We start from the raw sequence: 22,305 nt of genomic DNA on the forward strand, positions 1-22,305 counted from the left end.
CCGTGTGTTTACACTTCTAAATCGGGTTATTAATCGTGTTCACTTAAAGTTAAATACAGTATTTAGCGGCAGTCAAAATTAGTTGAGCCAGTGCTGAGAATACGCTTTTGGTTTAAGCCAGTCAGTCGACTGGCTAAAAATATTTCAATTAATGCCAATTTGCATTTTCTAATGCTACACAAAGCGCTGCGTATCTCCATCTCTCTTTGGCTGCCATCAATTAGGCAATGCTTGGCGGGGGGTGGAAGGGAGGCGATGCCATTAGCCATTGACTGGGGCTCTGGAGCTGCTGCTCTGTGGCGTTATGTCAATTAGAGCCAATAAGCAAAAACAAAGCAGCGACCATAACAATTACTTGATATTCATCCGTTCCGTTTTGCGCTTTGTCTCGTTTGGTCGTTTAGCAATGGTTGCCCAGCGGACTGGATATGGATTGTGCCGCCGTTATCTGGTTCCATAACGCCCGTGTTTCATCAGGAGATGGCGCTGTACTATTTGAAGCCATCGTTTGAGTATCAGGATCCTGCCTGGCGCACACACATCTGGAAAAAGGGACGCGGCGAGAGCAAAGGCAAAAAGCCGAGACGTAAATTCAATTTTAAACAAATCGCTCGGTAAGTACGCTCACTTACCATTTACCTAAACAGCGCGACCTTTGACTTTCTCTCTGTGCCAATCATGTAATTGTGTGCGTGTGCGTGTATATCTGTGTGTGACGTGCCACACGACACAGCATCAGCAGGGATTAGCTCTTAAGTAGATTACATGGATTCTGGTTTATTGCTACCAGTTGCCAGTCTTCATTCTCTTGCCTCGGCTCAGCTTTGCCATTCGCTGTCAACTGTGCTGGAAAATTTGATGCATTTTCAGCTGGTTTTCCAGCTTGGGCCATTGTGTACCTTAACTGCATAACATAATGAAGATTATACAAATTTGCAGTGAAGGCTAGTCATTAGAGCAATAAACATTTCTGTATATGGTATATTCACTTTATAATTGTTTCTAATCTCGTATATACTAATAAAATAGTTGAATTATTATTACTCCAAGACTCAGTCACATGTTAACATATTGTTAATTAATTTCACAGCTGACATTTGTATATTGACTCTGGCTCAATTATTACATATAATTATTATCGAATTTTGCTACACATTTTGTGACAGCCTTCACATGTAACAGCTCAATTGGTTGTTTAGCTCAATCGAAGTTTAAGTATTTTCTGATAAGCTAAATATTTGATTTTACCTTCCATTATGCATGGTTGCTCATGTACTTAACCTCAAGAAATGAGCAAACTAAGTGCTTTAGAAATTAGCTGCAGACTGAGTGGTTAATAGCAATAGGAGATAAAATCTAAATAAAATGGAAATTATTTGAAGTAGGAAATATATTTTTGCTTTATTACTAAAATTTTCTTAAGCCTTAATAAAATAAATAAAATTCAAAAATTACATATTAAGATTAAAAAAATTGATAAAAATATATATATATAAATCTAAAAAAAAAAAAAAATAAATAAAAAAATTTGTGCTTTCTTATAAAATTATATTTCAGCTTTAAAAAAAATTATTAAAAAATTAGGATAATCAAATATCAAAATTTAAATTTAAAAAATAAATGAAATAATTGCCAGGTGTTCATTTCATTTCTATTATAAATTATGTATTACACATATTATATTACTTTGCTGCTGCTAATGGAAGCCTATTCAAACGCATTTACTCCCTGCCATATGTTAATTAGGCATTAAAAGGCTATGAGAGCCATAACTCAACTTCAGCTTTAGCTGCGTATATTATTTAATATCCTATTATACAGCTCACTAAATTGCGTCAAGATTCAAGTAAATCTGGCTCAAGCTATTAAATTTTCATTGTTTAATATTCGTAATATATCTCGAACGGGTAATTAACTGTAATTCAGGTGAAAGCCGAGCATTGCGATACCAATTGTTAACGCTTTGTTTAGTAGTCAATGCAGTTAACCAATCAGCCATTATAGCCAGCTGGAGCAGATATAAAAAATAAATTGCATTAATCAACAGCCACAGATTGTTGCTCAATGTATTGGAATGAACGAAATTAAATAAACAAAATAATAATTATTTAATGAGCGCACTTTAAATCGTTACGGTTTAATGAAGTTGTTGACGCAGTTGTGCGTTGTTCGTTTGCACATTTTCATAAGCTAATTATATTTTAATTTATATCAACCGTTCAGCAAGCGAATTGAGTTGTACTTCGCAAAATCTACTATACATGCATACATATATATAGATTGTCGATATTTACAGATTATTGCTCTGCTGTTAACTGTCAAAATGGTAAAAATGAATTACATTAAAAAGTTGTCAATTAACATGCTTAAATCTTTATTAATGCAAATGCGTGTACACTGACACACACACACATACACATACACATACATTCACTCTCTTACATACACTTTGCATTTAAAACGAGCTTGGCTGAACTTTTTATCAATGCTTAAATGAATTGCAAAATGCATAATACATACACAGACTCAAACACACATACTTACACACGTGTGTGTGTGTGTGTGTGTCGCTTTTATAATTAAGTTTAATTGTTTCAGCACGCACTCTGCTCGGCACGTCGACTGATGAAATGGAATTAAATCAGTGCTGACATCGACAACTTTATGAAAATCAAATTATGTTGCGCACAAAAGTATGCAACGAAATGTGCGCCAGGCAGCCATATTGAATTACAGTTAAACTGCCTATAAGCAGCAGCACACACAGACACACACACACACAGAGAGAGACCTTCACTTAGGCATAAGTAGTAGTTCGGCATACATTACGAACAGCAGTTGAGCAACAATGGCCCCATGAGCCATGAGGCTCTGCCCAAAAGACTCTGTAAATTGTATGAGCCAAGCCGAGGCACATCGAGCAGCTAAGCTGCTCTATATGGCCTGCTCCGCCCTTTCGTTTTGTTTCACATTCCTAGACGTTGCATTAAAGTTTCATGTGCTCAGCCAGAACAAATCATAAAAGCTGTTTTGATTCGAGCAACACGATGGCAGCAACGCCTGCTGCTGCTGCTGTGCGTGTGTGTGTGTGTGAGCCTTGGTGTGCATGTGCTCGACACAAGCTTTAAGAAATTTATGCCATATTTCTAGACTATTTTCCAATTATATGGCATGCCAATCAAAATAGATCCCCCAACGCTGTGAGCGTGTGTGTGAGTAAGCTGAGTCTGCTTAAAGAGCTATTTGGCTACAGCTAGTTAACTACACACACACACACACACGCACACTCAAACAGCCATTTAAGTCATCTTTCTCTATTGCTTGCAGTGCTGTGAAATTTACATCGAAACTATTTGGACGCGCTCTCTCGAAGCGCATCAAGGCAACAGTCTTATATGCCACCGAGACGGGCAAATCGGAGCAATATGCCAAGCAACTGTGCGAGCTGCTGGGACATGCGTTCAATGCGCAGGTGAGTTCAGGCCTAAACTATATACATAAACAGTTCAAACAGCAATGAAGTCTCTTTTCAAACTCAATCGAAAAACTCAGAATTTTTAGCCCTAAATTTGTACTGAAATGATTAAAATGCAAATATTAAGCATACGACATGTTCAACAAAATAGCAGCCCTAATTTGACATTAAAACAAAAACGAACACTCTGGACTATACAAAAATAAACAGCAGCCTGCGACCTATACCAAAATGCCATATTACACAAATTAGCATAAGCCCAGAATGTGGCAGGTAAATTTTTGGCAGCTTAGTGTCCACAGGCAGGTGTATGTATGTATATATATATGTGTGTGTGTGTGTGTTTGTGTGAAAGCGGATGCTGGTATAAAAAGCAGCTGTCTATCGTTTGTAAAACTAGATAGCACCTGTGACAAACTACACACACACACACACACACAGCCACACTCACCCATTCAGCTAGCTCATTTAGGCAGTTTGCGTGTTTTACCAGGTCAATGCTACTAATGACCAGAAAAGTGTTGGCTGAAGCAAGTTTCCCGGTTTGATTACGCCCACTGCTAGACTAAATTGTTTACTCATCTAGATATATTGCATGTCCGACTATGATATATCCTCCATTGAGCACGAGGCGTTGCTAATTGTTGTGGCCTCCACCTTTGGCAACGGAGATCCGCCGGAAAATGGCGAGGTGAGTTTCGGCATAAGTGCCTGTCCATTGATCATCGGCTAAATAGTTAATTAATGTCTGAGCTCAGCCAGCGCTAATGACATCAAATGTGAACTTTTGTGCTTACAGCTCTTCTCGCAGGAATTGTATGCCATGCGCATACAGGAGTCGGGCGAACACGGCCTACACGATTCCAGGTGAGTCTCTGGGCCAATAAATTTCCATGCCTTTAACTTTGACCTCGCCCGTTGTTGGCTATTGTGCTTTCGCTGTTTCCTCTCCTTTTTTTTTTCATTCTTTATTTGCCTTTTGCTAACTGCGCCGCTCTGCATAAATTTCATATAAATCAATTTGGCTGGCTGCTTGCTCAATATTGGCAACACGGCAACTGCGATGGCTCAAGTTTTATAAATGAGGGTGTCTAAAAGGTCCGCAGCTAAATTGCTTTTTAAGCAAGAATTGCATAATTTGTAAGCCATTTGCCTTTTATTATCTGCCCTACAATGTTTTTTATTTGCCTTTGTATTTCTTTTTTAATTCAACAGTTTATCTCAATTTGTTGTATTTTTTTTTTTGTTCATTTCATTTTATATTTTATGTTTGAGGCTAAGTTCAAAAAAATGTTCATAGAAATCTAAATTTTTTAGTAAATATTTATTTGTAAACTTATTCTTAATTGAATATAAATTTATTGTATGGACGATTTTATTTGAATGTAAATTTATTTGTATTTTATTTGTGACTTTATTTAGTTTTAATTTAGAATGCTATTTTTAACATATTTTTTGACTTGCATTTTGTTATACTTATTTTATTTATTGAAAAATTAATATATAAAAATGAAAAGCTAAATTTAAAAGTTAAACTCTGGTATAAGATATTGCTTAAATTTTAATTTAACATCTAAAGAAAATTATAAATAAATAGAAATTTTAAATCTTTAATTGCAGCAATGATCAGTTTTATATATTTTCATTATATATTTGTTCTTTAATTAATCATAAATTTTTTAGGCTATTAGTCAGAGAGCAAAAAAAAAAAAAAAAAAAAAAAAAAACCCCTAATAAAACTCATATGCTAATTCAATAAAAATTTCATTAGATAATTCTACTCCAATTAAATTCAACTTCTGAATTCAATTTGAATATAATTCCTTCATTAAATTTGTTCTACATAATTTTCTTTAATACTTTGTTTTTTAGCAATGTCACTCATATTTATTATTAAAAAATTAATTACATTTTGCCTTTGGCTTTGCCAAATTAATTTCTTCAATAAGTATTTTGGCTGAATTTGGGTCGCAATTTTGATGACACATATTTCATGGCCGTATTATTAATTGGCATTGCTGGCTCTAGCCGTAATTCGTTTTCATTTTCGTTTTTATTTTATATTTTTTGTTGTTGTTGAATTTCATATTTTGGTAACCATGCCACCAGATGCTTTAAAGCACAAACACACACATATACACACACACACACATGTATACACTCGCACACACGCGACCATTAAGAGTGTGCCGCTTGGGAGCGCCGCCAAATCCGCGCAATTTCCCTTGGCCCATCGCACCGCAGCCCAAACAATAACAATAATTTTGTTATTTCGATATTTCCGAGGAGTGTGTATGAGTGTGAGTGGGTGTGTAGGCATACATATGACATGAGTAAGCTATACTCTATGAAAATGTAAATGGAGCATGATGAATTGGGGGTTGAGCAAGCCAAACAGAGAGGGAGAGTGAGTGAGAGTGAGAGGGAGTAAGAGTGTGTGAGCTGCTTTTCATGTCTCTTAAGTGCTGAAGAAATTTTAATAGTTTCTGCTCACATTTTAGCTGTCCTTGGTCATATTAAAAATGTTGTCAACGAATTTTATACATTATTAAAAATTTCCTTTTCCTGGCCACTTTTTAGGGTATTTCTTTCGTTGTTCTGCCTTAAAAGCCGTTTTGTTTGCTTTTTTTTAAGGATGTAAAGGGGATTTCCGCTTGACAGCTTTGACAACTTACTGTGCAAACACGCATGCAGGCACACACATGCACACACACACATATACGCCATACATGTCTAAATTTATACATCGGTAGAGCTGCTGTTCTTGAAGATGAAATTGAAAATTCATATGAAAGATGTGCAGATTGTTAAAACATATTGACAGCAATATAAATACATACATGCACACATATGTGTGTGTGTGTGTTGGCATATTTGGCAATTCAATAAAGTCTGATAAGCATAAACAGTTAAGAAAATGTCCTGCGGCTGTTTTGAATAGACGCCTTTTGCGACTCCCGTGAATTCATTTTACTTTTGATATTTAATATTTAATTTATTATTCAATATTAGCAAAATAAAATTAATACACGCATAATTGGCTGCGTACTGAGCCGTAGTCTGTTCTTCTCGCTTGTTGATTCATTCATTTTATTTTTATTTTTATTTTTACTTTTTTATTTTTTATTGTATTTTCCCTTCAAGAATGGCCAAAAAGTTGCTTTGGATGGGCTTTCCATTGTGCCAAGGCACTCAGCATAAATCAATTAATATGATTTATTATTGCACTCTGAGATGAGCGTCGTATATTGTATTAGCCACGCGTCGGATTTTCCTTTTTGGCTAATGCATATATAAATCAGAGTGGCCGACGTTAATTAGCTGGCAATTTGTGATTTAATAACTGATAAGTGGCTGCTCATTAGCCAGCCAATTGAATCTATTTCGATATGTTGGCTAAGAGATGAGCCATCAGCCATGACTTGGCATCGAAGGGGACGCGGGGTGGGGGGGGCCAGCAACAGCTGAACGGAGCTTCCCTCAGGCTTCTTTCATTTTTGGGCGGGCGCTGCTCTTCCGGCTCATTGGTTGGAATCTGTGCTCGGCCTGTTAATTGTTTGCCTCAATTGATTTCGTGCTTAAAGTCAGGGAATGCGAAAAGTTTCGCCGGCAAGTTGCTGTTGCCGCTTGTTGTGCGCCATGTGGCAAGATGTTGAGTGGCATTAAAAGTTTACAAGCTAGTTGCCCAATAGTTTACAAATAGTTTAAAAGCAGCCAGCCAACAGCAGGCAGCTGCAAATGCAAATTGCATTTTGGGCCAACTTTAATTTAATGTTCGCTTCCGCATTCTCGCCTTTCGCCAGCTCGGCCCCGCCCTGCCACATTTCAGTTATAAATTGCATTACATTTGCAAGTGGCGCGCTGTTAATTTGATTGTGTGCGTAGCACATTAAATAAACATTTCACATCATCATTTCAGGCTGGTCTGGGCTGGGCTCAAAAGTGCACAGTCATCAATGTGGCCTTTGGCCCGTGTCGGCCTTGCCGTGTCTTGTCTTGTCTTGAGCCTTGCCGCTGTCGCAGCTCCTGTGTTTGTCAGCTCAAGTGACTCACTTAATTGCTGTCTATTATGCCATCAACGCTTGTAAGTGTCCTTTCAAGTGCCAAGCAGGACAGGTTGCTTATCTATTTGCGCTATGTGTGTGGGTGTGTGTGTGTGTGTGTGTGTGTCAGCGTGACACTGCCAAGCAGCATCCGCATCCTGCAAGCTGCAACTGCCGCTTCTTGAGCACACAAGTGCCACTTAGCCAGTTAGACATAATCATCATCATTATTAGCAGCATAATTGCTGCTGGGGGATCGCACAGTAGCACAGTAGCTGTCATCATAGTTTTTATTTTTATTTTATGATGATGCTACCTATCAACTCACAATTACTTTACTTTACATAATGCGCCACTAAAGTAACTCAAATTGCATTTTCTCCATCCTCATTGAGTTTGAAGCAGATGTCAAACAACATCAACTCAGGGAGATAATGTCATCAAGTTTATACTGAATTCAGGAATTAACTGAATCTATTCAAAGTGCATCAGAGTATAAGATGTTAAAGATAGAATTAATTATTATATTTGATTATGATTAGGTAATAGCTGAATACGTATTTGTCTTATCTACCGCCTTTATAAGTATTTTAATGTACTTTTTTTTTTTTTTTTAATATAGTTTTATTGCAGCTTTTGTCGTCAATATTTTAATGTACTATTTTCTCAAAATAAATAATTTTATGGAATGATTTTCGGATGTAGTCCAAAGAGCTTTGAGCTTAATGATTCTATATAATTAATAATATAGATAATTATATTATTTAATTAAATAATAATTTTCGAATATATAAAATGCATATTGACTTATTATTATATATTTTCAATATCTAAAGATGAACATAGTAGATTCACGAAGTCTTATAAATATCTTATCAATATTATAAATAAATCGCATAGACTTCGTCAAATTCTCTTTCAGCTACATTTCCATAGATCAGCTAAGTGCTAAGGCTTTACAGCGCGCATTTTTAATTCGAATAGTAAACGCTTCAGCACTTCTCAACAGCATTTCGAGTGCACAAAATAATTACAAACGCAATTCGTCTGGGGAGCCACTTGGCCCCAAGTGGGCCAGCAAAAGGCAAGGAGCGAAAAAATAGTGTTGCCCGCTTTTGGGCACTAGGCGAATTTATGATGGCGTGTCCGGAAAGAGAAACAGCCAATTTGGAGAACAGTTTGCCAGCGTTTTAATTATGCTGCAGTCTGTCTCGCTCGCTCGCTAGCTCCACCCGCTCTTTCTAACTCTGCTCGCAGTTAGCACTTAAATTTTCCGCTCTTGCCTTGTTTACCTTTTCGGCTGTTTTATTGTAGCTGCACTACCTGTGCCACCTGCCACCTGCCACTTGCCACCTGCCACCTGCCACCGGCTCTAGCTGTTGCATAGCTGTAAATTACGACACTCTTTTCACGCCAAGCTGCACTTTTGGGTTCTCGTAAGCACATGAAGCTTAAGCTTCATCCTGTGCTCCAGCGATATTCGAGATGTATCAAGGAAAACGCTGCGTTGTTTCTCTGTCAGTGTCTGTCTGCGTGTCTTTCTCTGTTTATTTGTCTGTCTGTGTGTTGATTCTATTGCTGTTATTGTTGTTGTTGTTGCTTTTGCTGTTGCAGTTGTTGCTGCTGCGATTCAGTTGATAGGCAGCACGCGGCTTGGCAACTCAACGCTTTGCTACCTTGATGAATTGCACATGCTTAGCTTTGGCACTGTGGAGCTGACAGCTGCAGCAGCAAATAAAAATATAAAAAATTCATCAAATATTGCTGATATAAAGAGAATTTATTTAGCAGTTTTCTGGCGGAAAATTCAAGCCGAGCCACATATTTCTAGCCTTTAGAAATTCCAATAAAGTAAATCACACACAAATTTATACTGAGCTTAACAAATAATAAAAAATAATGTAAAATTTTTTTTAAAAATAATTTTTTGTCGCAGGCAATTGTAAAATAATTGCAATATTAAATTAAGCCAGCTTTATTTAGGACATTGAAAAGTAATTGGAATATTAAGCATTTGTAATTCCAAGAAATTTTTCTTATTTATCTACATTAATGAATTATAAATGAAAAAAAAGAAACAGGAACAAATAAATGTCAATTGAAATTATTTATTTTTTTAAAATTATTTTTCTTATTTATGATTGAAAAATGAAAGCGAGCGCTAAGCTAATTTAAATATCAATGCCTGTGAAAACATAACTTAGACTTTTGGGTTCGTCAAAATGATTCTGAATATATTATTAATTTTGTTCAAATTATTAAGCTCACTTTTTCTCCGAATTGCGTATATATTTGAATTGAATTCAATCAATATATTTTTCAACAATTTATCTTGTCTTAACAACAATTTCTTAATTTTATAATTAATTTGTTTTTATTCATTTATGATGCTAAAATTGTTTTTTTTTTTTATTTTAAATATTATAGGTAATTTTAACTTGACTTTCAATTAACAATTTCAATTATTAGTTAAAAAAAATGTATATAAAAATTATAAAAATTTTTTTAATTTTTATTGTATTTTTATTTTTGCTTTTATTTTTATTTTATCTATAAAAATTGTAATTATTTAAGCTTTTTAATAAATATTTGGCTTCTTTTTTAAACATACTACTGTTTACATAATTTTAAAAATTTAATTTTAAAAAAATAATATAAGTTTATGGTCTAATGTTATGTAAGATAGGGTGGTTTATAATAATAAATTAAGTTCAAGTTGATGCTTAAAAATTTATATTCTTAAATGTTGATTGAAAATTGTTCATTGTTTTATATAGTATTTTTACGACTTGCAAATGTCTTCGTTTTATTAAAAACTATTGACACATTTCTCATCCACTGGCAAAGATCTTCATCTTCAGTCTGGCTTAAGGCCATCAGCCAGCTGTGTGCAGCATGCTGTTAACAAGTTCTTACAGCGTGTAAGCAGCAGCAGCAGCAGCAGCAGCAACGGCAGAGGGAGGGCCCAACACTTGGCAGCTGATTATGGGGTAGCCAACAGGTTTTTACGACGCGCCAAAGCCATAAACTTTTGACCCAAAGCCAAGCTGAGCAGCAGCTCAAATAGTTTTAAACGCATTTGCCAACAGACGAGGATGTGGATTGGCTGCTGCTCCGGCGAGGATAAGGCAAAGCCAGCTGCATCTGGCAGCGGCCTGCCCGGCTGCTCGCTGCGGATATTTGTCCATTTCTCTGTGCTGTCTTCTTTAAAAACTGCCACTGTTCATTGTTGAATCATCACTCAACGTGTGGAGGGACGCATTGTGCGGCGGCAGCGGGGCTCATCTTCAGTTAGCTGCAGGCAGACGCCACATGCTGTGTGTTATGTTGCGGCTGCTGTTGCTGTTGCTCCTGCTCCTGCTCCTATTACTACTCCTGCTGCTGTTGCTGCGGCTGCTTCTGACGAGCTGCTGACGAGCGGATGATTACGCTTTTTAGCAAATGCCTTGCCTTGCCTTGCCTTGCCTTGCCTTGTTTTCTGTCTAAATTCCAGCCCAATAACCCAGCTCCACATTTCGCAGCCCAGTCCAAGGCGAGGCCTCCTTCTTCTTGTGCTCATTTTGCTTGAGTTTTTTATTTTCGTATCTCTTTTTTTTTTTATTCCTGCCCACTTTGGCTACATCAAATGACAAGCGTAATAAATGTTGTGCTGTCAGTTATGTAGATGTGTGTGTATGTGTGTGTGTGTGTGTGTTTGTTGCTCTTATTGTTGCCATCTTTTTGCCGTGTCCTTTGCCTTTGTCATGGGATAACAAGAGGCGCTTGGCTCACGCCCACGCCTTTTGTTTGGCCGCCTTTTGTGAAATTTATTACGAGCTGAGCACGCAAGAAAACGCAACATTTCAATTTCTAACTAGCCTTGCCCCACTCTCTATCTCCCACTTCTCTGCGATTAGCATGGGTGTCAGCTCATCCAAGTCCTTCATGAAGGCCAACTCACGGCAGGACTTTATGAAATTGCCGCTGCAACAAGTCAAGAAGATCGACCGCTGGGACTCCCTGCGCGGCTCCACCTCGGACACCTTTACGGACGAGACCTTTGGGCCGCTCTCCAATGTCCGCTTCGCCGTCTTTGCGCTCGGCTCGTCGGCCTATCCGAACTTCTGCGCCTTCGGCCAGTACGTGGACAACATCCTCGGCGAGCTGGGCGGCGAGCGTCTGCTGAAGATTGCCTACGGCGACGAGATGTGCGGCCAGGAGCAGTCGTTCCGCAAGTGGGCACCGGAGGTGTTCAAGGTGAGTCTTGAAAATAAAATATGAATCAATTTTTTTACCAAATCTCAAATTTAATTGTAATTAATAACTTACAAAAATGCAGGTGAAATGCACTAATATAAATATTTAGTAAAAACAGTCAAATAAATAAAAAAATTATTGAATACAACAAAAATTGAAAAAAAAAAAAAATTGAATTAAAATACAAAATATATAAATAAAATACAAAAATATTTTAAGAAATAATATTTTTGAATAAAAATAAATTTTACATCAATATATAAAAATATCTATCTAAATAAAAATATAATATATGTGTACTATATAAAATAATAATTATTTAAATACAAAAATATATTAATTTATTTAAATATCTAAAAAATTGTATATGAATGAATGAATAATCTATCTATCTATGATAAATTCAAGCTGAAGTAAATTTCGAATATAATGATTAATATTTATTTTTATTATTAATACTATTACTATTAATATTTAAATGAAACCCACTAATTAAATGCCAATATTTAAAAATGTATCAAAATTAAAATGAATTAAAAAGTATAATAAAATAATTTTAATTTATTGTCCATTGCATTCACCTGCAGCTAGCCTGTGAGACCTTTTGCTTGGATCCGGATCAGAGTCTGTCGGATGCTTCGCTGGCGCTGCAAAACGAATCGCTGACCGTGAACAATGTGCGCCTGGTGCCGTCGGTCAGCAAGGTCTCGCTGGACGTGGCGCTGTCCAAGTACCACAACAAGAAGGTGCACTGCTGCAAGATCAAGGAGCAGCCGCACAATCTGACCAAGCTGAGCGAGGGCGCCAAGACAACGATGCTCTTGCAGATATGTGCGCCAGGGCTGGAGTACGAGCCGGGCGATCATGTGGGCATCTTTCCGGAAAATCGCTCAGAGCTGGTGGACGGACTGCTGCAGCGTCTGGTGGGCGTGGACAATCCGGACGAGGTGTTGCAGCTGCAGCTGCTCAAGGAGAAGCAGACCTCGAACGGCATCTTCAAGTGCTGGGAGCAGCACGACAAAATACCCGCCGATACGCTGCGCAATCTGCTGGCTCGCTTCTTCGATCTGACCACGCCGCCGTCGAGGCAGCTGCTCACGCTGCTCTCTGGCTTCTGCGACGACAATGCGGACACGGAGCGACTGCAGCTGCTGGTTACCGATTCGTCAGCCTACGAGGATTGGCGTCATTGGCGTCTGCCGCACCTGCTGGACGTGCTGGAGGAGTTCCCCTCGTGTCGGCCGCCTGCATCCCTGGTGCTGGCTCACCTGACGCCGCTGCAGCCGCGCTTCTACTCCATCTCCTCGTCGCCACGTCGCGTCACCGATGAGATCCATCTGACCGTGGCCATTGTCAGGTACCGCTGCGAGGATGGCCAAGGCGACGAGCGCTACGGCGTCTGCTCCAACTACTTGGCCGGCCTGAAAGCCAACGACGAGCTGTACATGTTCGTGCGCAGCGCCTTGGGCTTCCATTTGCCGGCGGATCGCAGTCGGCCAGTGGTGCTCATTGGACCTGGCACTGGCATCGCGCCCTTCCGCTCCTTCTGGCAGGAGTTCCAGGTGCTGCGCGAGGTGGATACCGCAACGTCGTTGCCCAAGCTCTGGCTCTTCTTTGGCTGTCGCAACCGTGACGTGGATCTCTATGCCGAAGAGAAGGCCCAATTGGTGCAGGATCAAATCATGGATCGTGTCTTTCTGGCACTCTCAAGAGAACCAAACATACCGAAGGTAAGTTTGGGATTGGGCTGAGCTGAGGAATAGAGTTTGTCATATATTTAACTTCTTTTCCATATTCCGGTTTTCTTCAAAATTATTTATTTTGATTGACATACTATTTATTAATAATATTTTTATTTTTAGCCTGAAGCCATTGAAAATGGGAAATCAGGGTATGAGGGTATTTAATATACAGACTGCACAAAGTCAGGGCGACGATTAACATCGAGTCTTGTAGCATTCAGCTTTTGTCATGTAGCAGCCTTCACTTAAATTTCAAGTTTTTTGGGTCACATTCACTGAAAGAATTGGCCTGCAGGTTCAGAGGCATTCATGGGGCTATGCTTTTTTCCTGTATAAGCAAATTATCATCAATATTTCCACAAGTTTTATTAGGCACCTTCCAGCGAGTCTCGTATCATTCAGCTTTTGTCATGTAGCTGCCTTAGCTCAAGTTTCAAGTTTTGTGGTAACATTCAGTGAAAGAGTTCCTTAATCATTCATAAAGCAATGCCTTTTATTTAGCGAGCGAATTCTGGTCAATATTTCCACAAGTTTCATAGATGTACCATCCATTGAGTGTCATATCATTCAGCTTCTGTCATGCAGTCTCCGAGCATTTCGCTTCTGCCATAAATTCGCTAGAAGACCTAAACTAAGAGCATTTATATATCTGTGAATCATGAATATGTTTTCTACTTCAGTTCAGCAAAGAATACATATTAATCAGTCTTAGGCATCGACCTCACATGGAGTCGTGTAGCATTCAGCTTTTGTCACGCATCTGTCCTAACTCAAGTTTAAAGTTTTGTTTTTGTCACATTCATCAGAAGAGTTGGCTTACCATTTCAGAGGCATTCATGGGGTTATGCTCTTTTCCTGAATGAGAAAATGATCAACAATTATCAACAATATTTATTTATTTATTTAGCGAGCAAATTCTGGTCAATATCCACAAGTTTCATAGATGTACCATCCATTGAGTGTCATATAATTCAGCTTCTGTCATGCAGTCTCAGAGCATTCCATAAATTCGCTAGAAGATCTAAACTATTTATATATGTGTGAATTATGAATATGTTTTCTACTTCATGAGCAAAGAATACATATTATTCAGTCTTAGGCATTGATGTACCTAACATCGAGTCTTGTAGCATTCAGCTTTTGTCATGTAGCAGCCTTAGCTCAAGTTTCAAGTTTTTTGGGTCACATTCACTAAAAGACTTGGCCTGCAGGCTCAGAGGCATTCATGGGACTATTCTTTTTTCCTGTATGAGGAAATTATCTATCATCAATATTTCCACAAGTTTCATTAGGAACTTTCAGGCGAGTCTCGTATCATCATAGATCCATTGAGTGCCATATCATTCAGCTTCTGTCATGCAGTCTCAGAGCATTTAGGTGCTGCCCTAAATTCGCTAGAAGACCTAAACTAAGAGCATTTATATATGTGTGAATCATGAATATGTTTTCTACTTCATGAGCAAAGAATACATATTAATCAGTCTTGGGCATCGATTTACCTCACATGGAGTCGTGTAGCATTCAGCTTTTGTCATGTAGCTGCCTTAGCTCAAGTTTCAAGTTTTGTGGTAACATTCAGTGAAAGAGTTCCTTAATCATTCATAAAGCAATGCCTTTTATTTAGCGAGCGAATTCTGGTCAATATTTCCACAAGTTTCATAGATGTACCATCCATTGAGTGTCATATCATTCAGCTTCTGTCATGCAGTCTCCGAGCATTTCGCTTCTGTCATAAATTCGCTAGAAGACCTAAACTAAGAGCATTTATATATGTGTGAATCATGAATATGTTTTCTACTTCATGAGCAAAGAATACATTTTATTCTGTCTTAGGCATTGATGTACTTCACATCGAGTCTTGTAGCATTCAGCTTTTGTCATGCAGCTGTCCTAGCTCAAGTTTCAAGTTTTGTTTTTGTCCCATTCACCAAAAGAGTTTGTTCACAATTTCATAGGCATTCATGGGGCTATGCTCTTTTCCTGAATAAGAAAATGATCAACAATTATCAACAATATTTCCACATGTTTTTATTAAGCACCTTCCAATACGTCTCGTAGCATTCAGCTTTTGTCACGCAGCTGCCGTAACTACCATAATCCAAAAGTTTCACGAAGTTAATCCATCAAAAAAAAGCGATTAACGTATTAAATTCCCGTAGTAAACACACCCCTTGTTTATGCGTTGAGATGCGAAAAATGATTGACCCCTCGTAGGGTTCAGAGCTTTCTTAATTGTTTTTAATTAATATTGAAAAATGATTAAAGTCGTAATTAATATGAAAATTAAAGGCAAATATCACTTCATATTTTCATATCTAGTTTAAAAAAAAGAAGTATTTACCTCAAATATATATTTATGTTTTTATACTACTTATTATTCATAAGATTTATTTATATATTGAAACATTTGTAAAAAATTTACAATTTATTTGAAAATTTACAATTTGTTTCTCAACTTGTCTAACTTAAATTGCATTAGAAAATATTCGCATTTCAGATTTTTTAGCCAAAGCAAACATTTGTTGCAGCAGCTCCCCAGTCAGTGGGAGGAGGAGGCGGGCGTGCGGTGTGCTCTTTACCTTTACCATTATTTGATGCTAGTTTTTCTCTGTTCGTCTCTTTGCTTGCAGACATATGTACAGGATCTGATTGAACAGGAATTTGATTCGCTGTACAAGCTGATTGTGCTGGAGCGGGGACATGTTTACGTTTGCGGCGATGTCACAATGGCCGAGCATGTTTATCAGACCATCAGGTGAGTTGCGAGAGCGAGACCGAGAGCCGACTTTAGTTCATACTAGTTTTCTGTTTAGCTTGATTGCCTTTGTGCTCCCGCCGGAGCGGCAATGGGGCGTTGCTCTGCTGGGAATTTATTTTCAAATGCTTTGCGGTCGTTTTGCCATCGTTTTTCTGTCTTCTTCTTCTATTATTTCGTGCGCTGTTTGACTGTTTTTCTGTTTTCTATGCGAGCTCTTGATTACGTGCATTATTGTGACATATGCTGCTACAGCTAGAGCAGCTGTGGTGGGTGTGGCAGATCCTACGACTACTACATTCACTATTGATAGATGGCATATGGTCATAGCAATTGGTGCTGCTCATATCAATTCATTCGCACTGAGCCACTTTGTTCGACGATGTCTCTTAATCCTAAGCGGTTTATGTTAATTGAAATTTCATGAGTAAATTATCTGCTGTACACTTAACAAAAAATGGAGAGAGCTCTATAGCTGATATAGTCAGAGAAGATTAATGAATATTTATTGGATACCTGATATTAATAGTTTATAAAATGTTTAAAAATTATATAAACAAGTTTTTAAATATTAATTTAAAAAAAAACTAAATAATCATGAAAAAATTATATATAAAATCTGGTAATATTTTGATATCATATATATATTTATATAATATATTTTTATTTATTAAAATATATAATTTTTTTTAGTAAATAAATGGATAAATATACAGAAATAATAATAAAAATATTAATATATATTTACTTTTCCTTTTATCTGAACTATACATATATTTATTTTTAAGGTTTTATAGTCAGAGTATTCAAATAATACAAAATATATTTACAAAAAAAGAAATAATATACAAACTCACAATTTGTGTTATTCTTTTTTCCAAGTGTTTGAGCTTCGTACCAATTGTTAACGACTTTTCCTTTATATGCAATTTAATTATTCTGTTATATAATTATGCTGTTCTATAATTATACCGTTAATTTTCTGAATTTGCGTCGCCCTCACTTTATTTGTTTACCAAACAAAACTTTAATTCAGCAAAGTTCATCGTTTTCAGGCACACACACACATATATACAGATTTATAGACTAAAATATTTATTTATTTTCTTGCTTTTGCTACAGAAAATGCATTGCCGGTAAGGAGCAAAAGACCGAGGCAGAAGTTGAGACATTTTTGCTCACATTGCGCGTAAGTATCCTTCAACTGGCGCAACTTAAACTGCACGTATAAATAACATAAAGCAACTGAGCCAGTGTGAGTGTGAGACAGTTCGCTTCCGTCGCCACAAGCGGGCCACGGGGCGTATGCGCATTTTATGCGACCTTAGCTGCTAAGAGCGGAAAAGCGGGCGAAACTTTGCTCGGTGTTTGCAGTTCCTTCAGCTGCATAAATACAATATTTGTGTGTAGTTGTAAAAAATGCAAACCGTTTGTTGACAGTTACAGCTGCTTTGCTGCTTCATACGCTGTTTGCACTGCGAGTGGGGTAGATGCGTTAGTTATTAAATTAAAAAAATAAAAATAAAGACAGAAAAAAATAATTTTATTTTTATTGTTATTTTAGTTACTTTTTTTTGTTACTATAAAAATTATTAATACATTAATTTTGGAGCTAAAAAAAAACCTTAATAAATTAAAAAATATATATACATATGTATATTGATTTATAAAATTATTTTGATTATAATTATATGAAAAATATTTTTAGCATATTTAGTTTGATAAACTTATATGAAAGAAAAATTGCAAGACAAAAATTGCATTCCAGGGTATCAGCTAGTGGTTCCTTGTTCTCGATAGTTTTTTCTTCGCACTTAGTTTGCTTTTGGCATTTTGTTTGCTTGGCTCTCTTGACAGCCACAAATATGATGAGCTTTACACTTCTATTGAGAGCCCTCTAACTCTATACTACATTTGATTTCTTTTGCAAACACACACACAGGACGAGAATCGCTATCACGAGGATATCTTTGGCATTACGCTGCGCACCGCCGAGATACACACAAAGTCACGTGCGACCGCAAGGATTCGCATGGCATCGCAGCCATAGTAAGGATAACTGACATAGCAGCTCAACTCTTAAGCGGCAAGGAATTCGTTTTACTTTTGCCCTTGCCCCGCACCCAAGACGAAGTCTTAAAGCGATTTAACAGTCCGAAGTGATCGAAATATTTATGATTACTCCAAAAGTTAATTAATGCAACCGATAATTATTTACATAAGAATAAAAAACTAAAACTTCGTATAGTTTATGTTGCACATCCACTGAAGCTTTTTATTTTTTGATAATACACTTTAAAAAAATATATATATTGACATACATTTTGATTTAAGTCCCATAAATTACCCACCGTTTGTCCGAATATCTGTTGAAGCTTCATCAATAAAATCTTATCAAAACTATAGCTAAACATAATGAAAATATGCATAATATTATTACATTACTATTGTTATTACCCTTAGTTAAATAATACAATTGCAAGTTTACGCTTTGTTCACTACAATACGACATACCAAAGTTTATTAAATCTCTCGACTTTATGTACAAACACAAATCAAAATTTAAAAATCTAAATGTTTAAATATATATATTTCAATAAATCAAATCAAATAATTCAATGCGCCCATTGGGGGTTTTCCATCGAATTTACAATTTCAACTGGAATTTAATTCAAACAGCAGTCAAAGCCGGCAAAAATACGCTGCAATGCGATAAAATGTTGCAGTTGACATTGGCTAAGAGGCTTATTTGAATTGGAATTGGCATCAGCATCAGCATCAGCATTGGCATTGGCATTGGCATTGACATTGGCCAGTTGATTGAACGGATTTCGCTCGATGAAGAAGCTAAATTGTGCATGAAATGCAATTTACCAAATGAAATGTAATGAAATATTTGCATTGAGAAAATGGGGAAAGCTCAGAGTCAAATCAGATGCTAAGTTATGGTAAGTAGAACAGGTTGATGCTTGAGCAAATTGTTTTTCCAGGGCTAGGAAGGTAAATTAGGTTTAACTTTACTTTAAAATAACATAATATATTTTGCAAAATTTGTTTCATCTATATTTTATTCACACTATCAAAAATATCGTTGCATAAGCTAGGGAGGGAGACTGTTGCTGGCGAACAGAAATGAGTGACTGAGTTAAATATGTTAGTTAGCATTGAGCCAACATAGTTATGTTAAGTTACTTTTAGTTAACATATTTTTATTAGTTAGGTATTATTATACTGTTAACTTACATAACTATGATAGCTTACTGTTGGTTAACAGAAGAAGTTAACATTTGTCAATAAGGCCTAGGTCTCAGAATTATGTGTTTGTACAATGGAATGGTGGAATATATATGAAATAAATACGTGACTGAATATATATAATACATTTCTATATAAAACAAATTTCTATAATATAATTTTACATTATTTCAATAATAATTTTTCTAATATTTATATTTATAATTTAATATACATAAGCCCCTCATTGACATACTACTCATAATTGTATTATGCAATGCATTGGCAAAAATGAAAAACCAAATCATATTATTTTACCCTAACTGTCTTCCGCCTTTTTGTTGACATTGAATTCACTTTTTTTCTATTCTGTAGCAAAATGTATGAAAAATACTCGACTTGCCGCTGCGCCAACATTCCATTGGCTGTTAGCGACAGTTAGTCAGTCTGTCTGTTGGCTCTGCGGTTAGGATTTGGGTTTCAAAGCAACAGCAACAGCTTTGTTAGCGGTTCTAGTTTGTCTCTATCGTCGCATCTCGCACTATGGCTACAACTACCTTAGTTTGGTTTCGAATTCGCCTCTAATCCATTGCTGGCCTCGGCATCTGATTTCAATATTGGAATTGAATTTTGTGCGCTTTGCTGGGCTTCCAATTGATTCTTGTTTTTGTTTGAAGAACTTGCTTCAATTTATTATCATTTTTCTCTCCCATCATTTTCTTTTCGCAAATCGGAAATTGGAGTTTTATTGAACAGTCGCGGTTTGACTGCTGATTGACATTTGGCTTGCTGCACTGCACATCTCTCAATGTCTACTCATATTTCACGTTCAGGCAGGCGCAGCCAGTCAGGTTGGCATATGTCACCGTCAGATGGGAGATGAGTAAATAATAGATATGAATGTAGACATGATATGACATGTAGACACAAATTTGTTGAAATCTATTCAAAGGGGTTTTCTCTTTGAAGAAAGGCGTAGCTGTATCTGGAAGGTATGTAAATTAAATTAGATATGGTATGTATGGAATAACATATTGAAGTAAAATTCCCCAAAAGACAATCACTATTAATTGGTCTATCTGAAATAAAATAAATTTCCCATATTATAATTTTATCTCATTATATTTTAAGCTTGGGTGCATAATTTATTGTAGCCAATTTACATGCCGTCGCTTTTTTGTAGTTCTGTCTGCGCCCTGCTCACATTTCATATGTAAAGCACTTTTTTAACTCAGTCAAAAATATGGTAACATAGGTATTGAGTGTCTTTAGCAAGCACTGACCTTTTGTTGAAAAAAAAAAAATTAATTAAGTTGCATTTTCTTGTTACAAATTTGTCAATTCCGCTGAAATTTACGAAGTCGCGTGGCTGAAAGATTGGACGAGCTCTGCTTTGGGACTGCAGCGAATAAAATATTACTGCTTTGGTTGACATATTGCTTAGCCTTCGATTCCGTGCTAATGACATGTTTAGTCAGTTAAAAAAAACAAGCACGCTGAGCTCGCAGAAACTCAATTAAAAAGTGCAGTTGAAACAGAAATGAACAGAAGAAAAGAAAAATGAATGCTTCAGGCAAATGTCAATGGCTTAAGAGACGGGAGTTCAAAAAACTCCAATCGCGTGATTTCTTTTTTCAGAATTCGAAATAAAAATGATAAAAATCGAACTTAGTTTCAATTAATCAAGGTGTTGCGTCCTCTTACGTAAATGCAATATTTAAAGTGCGCAGCTTATAGCTTGCAACAACAACCACAACAACAACAGCGGTAGCGGCAGCAATGAGAGAAGCAACAACAAAGAATTCGGCTTTGGCACGCGTCCGGGCAACCAAAAATAAGCTAACCGGCTTTTGCTCTCACAGAATTAAACACCGACTTTCAACGCAGCACAACAACAACAGCGACAACATCAGCAACAACAACAACAGCGTGAGACAACAGCCGTCGCCGCCTTCCAACATTCCTGACATAATTTCGTGTGTGAGTAAGCAAACGAGTTCGGTTAAAAATTAGACGTCATCAACAGCAACAGCAACAGCAGCAGAGGCCGCTAGGTAACAAAACAACAAAGTTGCAAGAGAGACACAGACACAACAACAACACGGCGCACACTTTAAATATGCATAATGGCAGACGCTTTGACAATGGCACAGGCACAGCAAAGGAAAATGGAATTTTTAATTCTCAAAAGCAACAGCGAAATATTTACGAAAATCCGCGAAACGCACCAGACTGAGAAAAAATGTAAATTGAACGAATATATGTATGTTGCGGACACAGAGCGGAAGCAACATGTTGCCAGCGCAGTCAGCAACATTGCCAATTCTGCTTTTGTTTTTAGTAACAACAACAAGTGGCACAGCACTCACCTAACAGCCGGCTTGACGTGAGCAGCGCTTGAAGTTCGCTTCGAACTTGTCGATCAACAGCGAAACACCGAACTGAACATGCTCTAACATAGTAAATACGCATATTACTACAATATGTATGAGTAAATTGTACACAGCATTTCGCAAGCAAACGCTCAAACATTAAGCAATGCACAGCAACTGTGCTTGGTGCCTGTCACCGAAGAGCACTCAGAATTCAAGTGCAGTAATTAACAATGAAATATATTTTCATAATAGCTAAAAGTCTGAAAACAAAACCATTTTTAAGCAAGAATTAATTTACATATGTTCCCAGTTGCCATTCTCATTCGATATTCACTGTTACAAACATTGCACAAAAATGCGAATACTCTCTTTGGCGTGCTCTCTTCATACACGCTCACTCTCTCTCTCTCTCTCTCTGTCTGACTCTGCAGTTGCTGGCATCGCA

At 37.0% G+C, this 22,305-nt stretch overlaps 1 protein-coding gene across 3 annotated transcripts in view; it reads left to right on the forward strand.

The window, feature by feature from the left end:
• The window catches only part of Nos (Nitric oxide synthase), a 47,531-nt gene extending 28,675 nt beyond the window's left edge, over window positions 1-18,856 (forward strand). For all 3 annotated transcript variants that reach the window (XM_030383303.2, XM_030383304.2, XM_030383302.2), the window contains exons 11-19: window positions 405-614; window positions 3,328-3,472; window positions 4,062-4,166; window positions 4,275-4,342; window positions 11,415-11,754; window positions 12,342-13,484; window positions 16,127-16,251; window positions 17,374-17,440; window positions 18,194-18,856. In XM_030383303.2, the coding sequence (XP_030239163.1) occupies window positions 405-614; window positions 3,328-3,472; window positions 4,062-4,166; window positions 4,275-4,342; window positions 11,415-11,754; window positions 12,342-13,484; window positions 16,127-16,251; window positions 17,374-17,440; window positions 18,194-18,301 (2,311 nt within the window). In that variant the 3' untranslated portion in view covers window positions 18,302-18,856. The remainder of the gene's footprint in view (window positions 1-404; window positions 615-3,327; window positions 3,473-4,061; window positions 4,167-4,274; window positions 4,343-11,414; window positions 11,755-12,341; window positions 13,485-16,126; window positions 16,252-17,373; window positions 17,441-18,193) is intronic.
• The last annotated feature ends 3,449 nt before the right edge of the window (window positions 18,857-22,305 follow it).

This window comes from Drosophila navojoa, chromosome 3, assembly GCF_054131105.1.
Source record: "Drosophila navojoa isolate 15081-1374.11 chromosome 3, UAZ_NAV_1.0, whole genome shotgun sequence".
Taxonomy (NCBI): domain Eukaryota; kingdom Metazoa; phylum Arthropoda; class Insecta; order Diptera; family Drosophilidae; genus Drosophila; species Drosophila navojoa.